This window comes from Lepisma saccharinum, chromosome 6 (assembly GCF_977018435.1).
Source record: "Lepisma saccharinum chromosome 6, izLepSacc3.1, whole genome shotgun sequence".
Classification (NCBI taxonomy): Eukaryota; Metazoa; Arthropoda; class Insecta; order Zygentoma; family Lepismatidae; genus Lepisma; species Lepisma saccharinum.
The window spans coordinates 29721877-29731147 of NC_139234.1; the positions used below are offsets into that span (position 1 = coordinate 29721877).

The window sequence follows — 9271 nt, forward strand, 5'->3', positions numbered from 1 at the left end:
GTTATACTAATAAATGTCATTAAATTGACCTCCTTGTCAGCAGATGTGATTTATTGAACTTGAAAGTTGAGCTGCACAGTTTAATTTAGTTTCTGTATATAATCTGTCATTCATATGTTAATCTATCATGTAAAGAATAGCTTGATTTTAAAAAGGAAATGAAAATGTTCGTTTGTATCACAATAACTATGCAGGAGTTTATTTCTTTTATACAGCATATTTGCTACCAAACAATAATATTTGACTGTATTAAGCAGCATTATCTATTTATTTTCACTTGCAATCTGTCTTTCGTTGTTCTTAAATATTAACGCTTTCTAATCATGTTTGTAAACATGATAAATATGTGAATAATATTGCCATGTATAAATTACATTACGCAACTAGATTCGATTTGTGTCTAAACCACTGTGTATTTACGAACTGCCAACCCGCTGCCAACGCATTACAAACAGAAGTAATCTGTGCCCTGTGTAGTGAGGAAACAAACTTTTTGCATTTGCCGAGAAAAATCTACAAAGAGGGTACATTTTAAAATGTAAAGGTTAATTTTGTGTGGTTTATATAACAACAGTAGATGTTATCGTCGTTAATGTGTTCTTGCTGTATTCTACATATGGGTGAGGTAGTAATCTGTGGGTAGTACAGTGAATGTTTGGATGAAATTCGTAAACTCTCATGATGTATCTAAGTTAATATTGAAGAATTAAGATATTAGACAATGTTTGTTTCTTCATGGCTTCGTCAGAAACAAGTCAAGTTAGTTCACTTCCATTACCCCCAGCCCAATACATCAGCCAGTATACTGATGAAAATGTCAGACGAGGAAGAGCTCCACGGCCTCCACCCCCAATTCATGATACATATTCGATGTTCGGAAACTCCTTCAACGCGGATGACGCTATAATTAGGCCTCTTGAAAACCAGGTTTGTTGTGTTTTTATTATGATTCTGAAAATTCATTAAGATACTTATTAAATATTTGGTAACAGTTCGATATACTTATTAAATATTTGGTAACAGTTCGATCTCGACAGAACGGATTTCTTCATTTTTACAGAAGAAACTGCTTACGGAAATAAGTTTCTGTAACATTCTGGAAGTTCGTGGACGTATTTTCTTCCATCGGGTAATCTATTCGACCTGGAATTCGTGTATTTTTGAAGAAAAATATCTCTCCGACGCACAATTACCGTTTCTTGTATCTGAGCCCGATGTTCCGTACGTTTCATGACGTAACCCCATGTCACTGTTTCCAACCACGCCATTGTTTTGCAAGAAGTGAAGGTGATTTTTTTTTGTTTTTTTTAAAGCTGTATCGCATTGTTTAACGAACAAAATTTGGTAAATGTCTGTTATATCGGAGACACATTTCTATCGGATATTTTCAGTTTTAAATGGTTCGTACTTACCAATTGTGTATTGCGAAACATAGTTGAAGGTGCCATTATGCTTTTTACATGAAAATAACTTCGATTTTTCACATTACGAGTAATTCTTTTGGGTCCTTTCTTCCGTTGCGGAACATACAATATGGCATGCACAGCTGAGGATCATCCCGCGTCGTGCTTGTGTTTTGTCGATTTGGAGTGGGTATGCAGTGTTTCAACCTTCTTAACCGAAAAATACCTACTTTCGTGTTAATTATGTCATCACAAACCATTGACGGATAACCCCAAAAACCATTCACGATAGCCCCAAAAACCATTCGCTATAGCTCCACGAACCATTTCTGGCAAGGGTAGATTAGGTTAGGTAAGCATAATTAAAAATAATAAAATTCTGGTAAAAAAAAAGGCAAGTTTGCAAACACTGGCGAGACCGCGTGACTTTTGATGCTCGCGCTATCTGCAGGTACATAATGGAAACAATGGCATAATGTTGTAGCTTTGCACGAAATGCAAGTTTATTATGTCAAAAGTGCATATTTCTCGTGCAGCATTCTACGGTGAGAAAATACCTCCACGAACTTTCAACATACTGCAGAAACTCATTTCCGTAAGTAGTTTCTTCTGTAAAAATGAAGAATTGTGATATAACAAAATTTTTTTTAACTATGTTTGCCTAACCTAACCTTGCTGGAAATGGTTCGTGGGGCTATCCGTAAATGGTTTGGGTAGCGGTTCCAATTGTTTTATGATTTCTCCTAGCACAAAGACTAATTATTGTAGAATTTTGGAAATCATTGCCACACGAAATTTGAACCTTCCGTAAAGTAATGAGCACTGTTTGGACTCGAAAAAAAGTTATTTATGTTGAAAGAAACAACTTGAAAATTACCTTACGCACTTTTCATGAACAAAATATTCTCAGTCGACAAGCGACAGTAAATATCGTAGAAGCATGGGAATGAATGTAGAAGTAAATTGCAACTTTAGTATAATGCACTTAAATTGCAACTTTAGTATAATGCACTTAGGGACTTTATGTCAATGCTAAGGGAACCAAACCTAACCTGCCTAACCTAACCACGAAACCATATATTGAACAAAATCTTAAATAATCACTAAAACTCCACAGTATGTGTTAACAGACATACATCGAAATAGAACCATGTAAAAATTGCATTCGTAGCGTGATGAAATTGCAATAAAACAAAAGGAACTGGAGGCATGGTTCGTGGGGCTTTTCAGGTATTTTTCGGTTATGAAGGTTGGAAACACTGCATACCCACATGATCCACCTCGCAATTCAAGCTGCGCCCGCCATATTGTTTTACGCAAGCGAATTAAGGAAGAACAATAATTACTCTTAATGTGAAAAATTGAAGTTATTTGTGAAAAAAGCAAAGTTGCACCTTAAAGAATCTTTTGCAATGCAGAATAGGTAAGTACGAATGTAAAAAATGACGAGCTCTTGAAAACCAAGTTTGTTGTGTTTTTATTATGATTTTCAAAATTCATTAAGATATTTGTTAAATATTTACTATCACGCAAACACATCTCACTTCTTCGTTTCATCATTTTTAACATTCCTACTTATGTATCTGCTTCGCGGAACATTCTTTAAGGTGTCCTTACATTTTTTACATGAAAGTAATTTGAATTTTTGACATTACAAGTACTTCTTTCTTTTCGTTTTTTCGCTTGCATAAGACACAATATGGCATGTACACCTTCGTAGATCATCGTGTTTGTGTTTTGTCGATTTTCATTGAGTATGCAGTGTTTCCAACCTTCTTCACCCAAAAAATACGAACATAGTTGACCATTGACGATAGCCCCAAGAAACATTACGTAACGTTAGGTTAGATTTAGTTAGGTTAAGCAAACGTAGTTAAAATTCATTCCTTCTCCAAGAAACATTACGTAAGGTTAGGTTAGGCAAACCTAGTTAAAAAATACAAACATAGTTAACCATTGACGATAGCCCCAAGAAACATTACGTAACGTTAGGTTAGGCAAACATAGTTAATATTCGTTCCATCCCCCAAGAAACATTAAGTAAGGTTAGGTTAGGTTTAGTTAGGTTAGGCAAACATAGTTAAAATTCGTTGAACAATCGGTTATCATAGTTACAATATATACAATATAGCCTATTGTGCGTCGGAGAATTAAATTTCAAAAAAGAAATCTGTTTGTGCGATAGCAAATTTTTACCAGATATTTTCCCTTAATTGTCATCATAAGCAATTAAAACACTACATGTAGTTTGTTGTTATGTTTATGTGGGGGAAGGGGGGTGGATTTGGGTTGATTTTTTTCCTTACAATAATTAATATAAATTTCAACATTAATGTGTTTTTCTGAAATATATGTGAAAAAGTTTACAACTTAGATGCAGTAGTATTTAATGGTTCAGACTATTTTCACTAGGTGGTGCGAATTGCATATAGTGCTATTTTCACCAACAAAGTAATTACCAGAATCATACCCATACCATAACATTGTGTTTTATCTTACTTTATTGTATTAATTGGCAGTGTTGCTGAACTTACTGCTAAGAAGTTATTTTAAATTAAGAGTGTGTGCGAGTACTACTGTAACCAGGTAGTGAGAATAGCAGAAAGTGCTGAAGACCAGAAACTACATGATCAAGTGTTGGGAAGTATTTACAGAAGTAATTTTAATGCTAAACCTTACCTGCCTAACCTAACAAGGAAGGCATTTAGGAACGTAATACCCCTTCATACTTGTGTCATGTGACATATTAGCAGAATGGGCCTCCCCCATGGCACAGTGGTAGCGTCATTGCCTTGTAATCAAGGGGTCCCGGGTTCGATACCCGGTGGAGGTACTAGTGGTTCGGATCCCACTTTAAACTGTAGGTCCAGTCCCGATTAGCCTTACTGTGCATAAAGTGGACTTAAAACACCAACTCAAACCAATCAAACCAATATTAGCAGAACATATCAGAATACCTTGTAGTATTTTCCCAACTCCATGGCATGCAAAAAATAAGTACCAGTCTCCTGCACAAAAATAAATGCACACCGATGTAAGCTTCATACACATACAACAACTAAAGAATAGTACACACATCCGTGTATCGTGCTGGGCCACTTTGTAGATCATGCACATGCACAGTTTAAAATCTGGTGAAGATAGTCACTCCATTAGATGAAGAAAAAGAAAGTATTTAGGGCAGGGCTGCCTGCATGCAGGTTTTTGTATGTTTATCAGGGGGGGGGGGGGGGGGCAATATCCAACTTTTAAATGTCAGTGTTAAGTCTTAGATTATGACTGGAATTTTGATTAGGTGGGATGCAGCATTAAATTTTGAGGGATAAACAACTATTGTGTATTACTATTACATCTTAAGACTTGCATAAATTCTGGTGTTCGAACTGAGAATTATTGTTTTTGGAGGGGGCAATATCCACTATTTAATATCACCACTAAGTGGAGCTGGAAAAGAGTAAATATCACAGGATCCTATGAAAGTATTGACACCCCATTAAATTATCTTCTTGAAAGCCTGCAAGGAAATGGATGTAAAACATTTCTTGCTCCCTTTGCTTGGAATAATGATTACAAAGATGCATGATTGTAAAGGATTATACCATAGCTGCATTACAAAGACATAAATAATATTCTTGAAATTGATTAACAATATCAGTTCTTAAACTCTAATGCTTAGTGTTGGTATACTGCTTAATTTAAAGCAAGTGCATAATTTTGATGATGTAGTTCTATTAGCAATAGTATTGTATTATTAATAACTTCCCTGTAAATATTGATATTTTCGTGTCACAAAGCAGTTTCTGACAATCACTAAGAATGTACGTGTACATTTTTTTCTCTGCAACCTTGTATTGTCTTGTTTTGTTGTTTTTTTGTTGCTACAGGTTCAGTATAAAGTAGTCTGAAACTTTAAGTAAATAAATAAATATTACTAAGTAATAAAGTCGTTTTTGGCATGTACAAGGTAACCAAAAAAAGTTCTTGCCGTTTTTAATGTCCCATAAATCATGCGCTCACAGAAAGGAACGAAATGATGCACGTGCCTGCCAAGCGATCGGGAGTTAGTCTGACCATCGGTTGTCAGTAATACAGGCACTTTGCGCGCACACAGCAGTCATAGCTCGTCCAGTGTCGAAGAGAAATGGAGGTATCGAATCAGCTTGTTCGCGTGTGTTTCTTGTATGACTTTAAAGTGGGCCTGTCAGCTGCTGCATCAAGTCGCCGCATTTGCCAGGCATTTGGGGAGAATGCCATGAACGAACGCACTGCCAGGCATTGGTTCCAGAAATTCCGTTCGGGAGATGTGAGCCTTTCGGATGAACCTCGCAGTGGACGATCACATGTGTTGGATGACGAGGCCCTGAAAGCAGCCATCGAGGAGGACAGTGGTCCAACGTGTGATGAACTTGTAGAAAGGTTCCATGTTTCCGCTGAAACAGTCAGACTGCACCTGCATGGGATAGGGAAGTCATACACGTTAAGCAAGTGGGTACACCACAGCCAACAAGGAACAACGAGTGACAGCCTGTTTGTCCTTGCTCACTCGGCACCTGAACACACCCATATTTGATCGCTTGCTCACTGGTGATGAAAAATGGGTCCTCTATGACACTCCCAAGCGTACCAGACATTGGTTGTCGCCACGTGACCCTGTTCCTCACACCTCAAGACTACCTCTGCACCCACGAAAGGTTTGCTCTCTGTATGGTGGAATTGTCGGCAAGTGGTGCATTATGAGCTACTTCCACCTGGTAAGACCATCATTGCTGATCTCTACTCTCAGCAGTTGCAAAGGGTGCATTGCGGCAGAAGCCGGCATTGGTGAATCGCAAGGATGTGCTGTTCCTGCACAACTATGCCAAGCCACATGTGGCAAATAGGACCCGGGAGACCCTTCATCAACTTGGCTGGGAGACACTGTGCCATCCACCATATTCACTGGACCTTGCACCAACAGATTACTACCTGTTTCATTCCCTCGACAACCACCTCCCTGGAGATCCTTCGCAATTGAGGGAGACCTGCTGAACGCACTCACGGACTTCTTTGCATCCAAGCCCACCGAGTTTTATCACCAGGGTATTGTGCAGCTGCAGGAACTTTGGCAAAAGGTGTTGGATGCTGATGGAGATTACTTCGAAACCTAAAGGTACATACCATCTACTGTATTGCTGTTTGTTTATCTCTGCTCTAGAACGGCAAGAACTTTTTTGGTTACCTTGTACTTACTTTGCTCTAGCTTTCATCACATCATGTGGCTTCTCAGGAGATGGACAAGACTAGTCAAGGTTTGAAACATGGAGAAGGTAAGTTGAAGTTAAAAAAGCCTAACAAGAAGATGAAAAGATAAAAGACAATGCAGGGCAACTGTAATGATTGCATGTGGTGTAAGTTATACCTTATCTAAATAGGAGTCAAATTTACTTGGGTGGGAACGAAAGTTATTTATTTTGCATCAATAATTGTCTTCTTTTGTAAAAAATTACACACAAGTTTTCATGTGGATAACTACATAAATTGTACTTGGGAGTATACTGCTTCTTACAAATGCATATTGTTACATTTCAGGGCATTAAGAGACTCTACCCACAAAATTTTGATCACCGTAGAGAACTACGGAAACTTAATCATTCTCTATTGGTGAACTTTTTGGATTTATTGGACTTGTTGGTTCGTTGTCCAGATTCACCCAGAAGAGGAGAAAAAGTTGAAGATTTGAGTTTATTGTTCATTCATATCCACCACTTATTGAATGAATTCCGGCCCCACCAAGCCAGGGAGACACTTCGAGTCATGATGGAATTGCAGAAAAGGCAAAGAATTGAAACAGCACAAAGATTTCAGAAACATCTGGATAAGGTACTGGTTTATGATATTTTGACAGGGAAATAGAGAGGCACTGTATTTATTTTAAGTGCAGTGCATGTTTATTTAACTTAATGATCAGTCATCCAAACAATAACATTGTTGCAAAACATCAATTAAAGTCCAGAGATCGAGGAGTCTAATCAAGATGATAGGTCAAATAAAAGGTAGACTTTTGGTGTCTGACTCACATACACATTTGCCGATCTTGCAAATCCAGGTCAGCAGGAAGCAGACCCAATAATAAAAAATGGAGCTCAGCTCAGGCTGCTGTATTTCTACTTATGGGTCGGGACGCGAAGTTTTCATTTTAACGTTAACATCAAAAGGTTGAGGAAAGCAAAATAAAGTGTTTAAAATGTATTTGGGAAGGTAAAGGAGGCAAGTTTTCGGTGTTTCGGAATATTGAAATGATGCAAATTCTGCCATTTTTCAGAGTAACACCAAATTTTACACTTTAATGCAAAAAACGCCACGAAATATGCAATATAAACTGGGGATAACGCTTCTTTTGTTAAAAAAAGAACTACCTAAAGGGCTATTCTGTTATTTGTAGTCTAGCTGGCGATAGTTCGATTCAAAAGAGATTATCACATTTCATTTATTTCGGTTCGACACAGACTGACTGTGTTTAACCTCGTCCTGAAATAGCACTCGCTCAGGGCATCTTCCCAGAAGGAAAATTTCGTAGGAACCGGAAAATTTTCAGGGAGAAGCAAGCACATGTTGTGTTTCGGAGGCAGGGTTGGGGGCAGAGGGGAGAGCATGTATGTACAAAAAATGTTATTTTGTGGTCGCAGAAGGATTTTATGGCATTGTTAGTGAAATGTGATGTGTATGATTATGTTCAAAGATTTGGGTGTTATCATTCAATAAACATTTCATATTTAGTGGCTGATGAGATGAAATAGTTTTCCAAATGGAAGCAATTTGGTAATTTCTCACACTATAATTTTGTTTGTCCTTAAAACTAAAATTTGTCTTAATTTTTCAGAACTAAAACAATGTGAAAATCTTAAGCATGTAAAAATAACACCGAAATTTAGGGAAAAAGAAAACTAAAACTTCACGTCCCTACTTATGGGGCATGTAAGGCTCTAGATATGAAATTGGATTAAAATATCCACAATGAACTAATTTCATAGAATTATGAAGTACTTTCTGGCGTCTGCTAATAAATAAGAACAAATAAACTGAGTATGACAAGGCCTGAATGCATGAAAAGCATTAAGAAAAATGTGCTAGATGTGGACGCTTAAAAATGTAGCAAAATTTGACTTCATTTGTCTGAGAAGCACATAGGGTACAGATGATACATTTTGTTGGTGAAATATGCATTTAAACCTTAATGCAATTAAAAACACTAATAATTTCCAGATTAATTCATTTTGTTATTTACATGGAGTATGACCACTATGCGTGGAATGTCCCTTATGTGCTTTCACCAGAGAATTTAAGATACAATTTGAATTTTCATGTCACGTCAACTCACCCGCTGATATTAATCAATATTTTTAAAAACTTTTTAATTGTTACAATTTTCATGCATAAGTATAAGTATCAACAGGAATTGGTTTGGTATCACTTCAGCACTAAAAATACACAAAAAATAATTTCAGTTTAAGAACAACATGAGTGCTTGTGAAACTATTGAGTAATAAAAAAAGATGTAAACACAGTGCAGACATAAAAATAAATGTTTTAATTCTTTTGGAAAAGTATTATAATAAAATTTGCAAGTATTCTATTTTTTATATTTTTTTTCACTTTTAGGTGATGGAGATTTTACAAGAAGCCATAAAAATGTTACCTGAAAGTGCTGAATTGGATTCAAAACTGCTTATTCCAACAGAAGCTTTTGAAAATATGGACAGCTCAAATCAGGATGAATCAGGAAACGAGGCCTGCAATGGACTGGATAGGCTGATGTGTGATATCGTGGACAATTTGTGATGTTCTCATGTCACGTAAATAACATCCCTAATAAATTTGTTGTAAAATGA

General features: G+C 36.8%; 1 protein-coding gene across 1 annotated transcript; it reads left to right on the plus strand.

Annotated features, from left to right (window-relative positions):
• The first annotated feature begins 435 nt into the window (after positions 1 to 435).
• MED7 (mediator complex subunit 7) lies at positions 436 to 9271 on the plus strand. The gene is made up of 3 exons (XM_083124616.1): positions 436 to 927; positions 6972 to 7262; positions 9042 to 9271. The coding sequence occupies exons 1-3, from the start codon at positions 736 to 738 to the stop codon at positions 9219 to 9221; spliced, it is 663 nt and encodes a 220-aa protein (XP_082980742.1). The 5' UTR covers positions 436 to 735; the 3' UTR covers positions 9222 to 9271.

What these genes read in the sequence shown, in the direction of transcription:
- MED7 (XM_083124616.1), top strand. Translation starts at nt 736, where the DNA reads ATGGCTTCGTCAGAAACAAGTCAAGTTAGTTCACTTCCATTACCCCCA. An exon ending in TTAGGCCTCTTGAAAACCAG is followed by an intron (nt 928 to 6,971) that starts GTTTGTTGTGTT and finishes GTTACATTTCAG; the next exon opens with GGCATTAAGAGACTCTACCC. An exon ending in TTCAGAAACATCTGGATAAG is followed by an intron (nt 7,263 to 9,041) that starts GTACTGGTTTAT and finishes TTTCACTTTTAG; the next exon opens with GTGATGGAGATTTTACAAGA.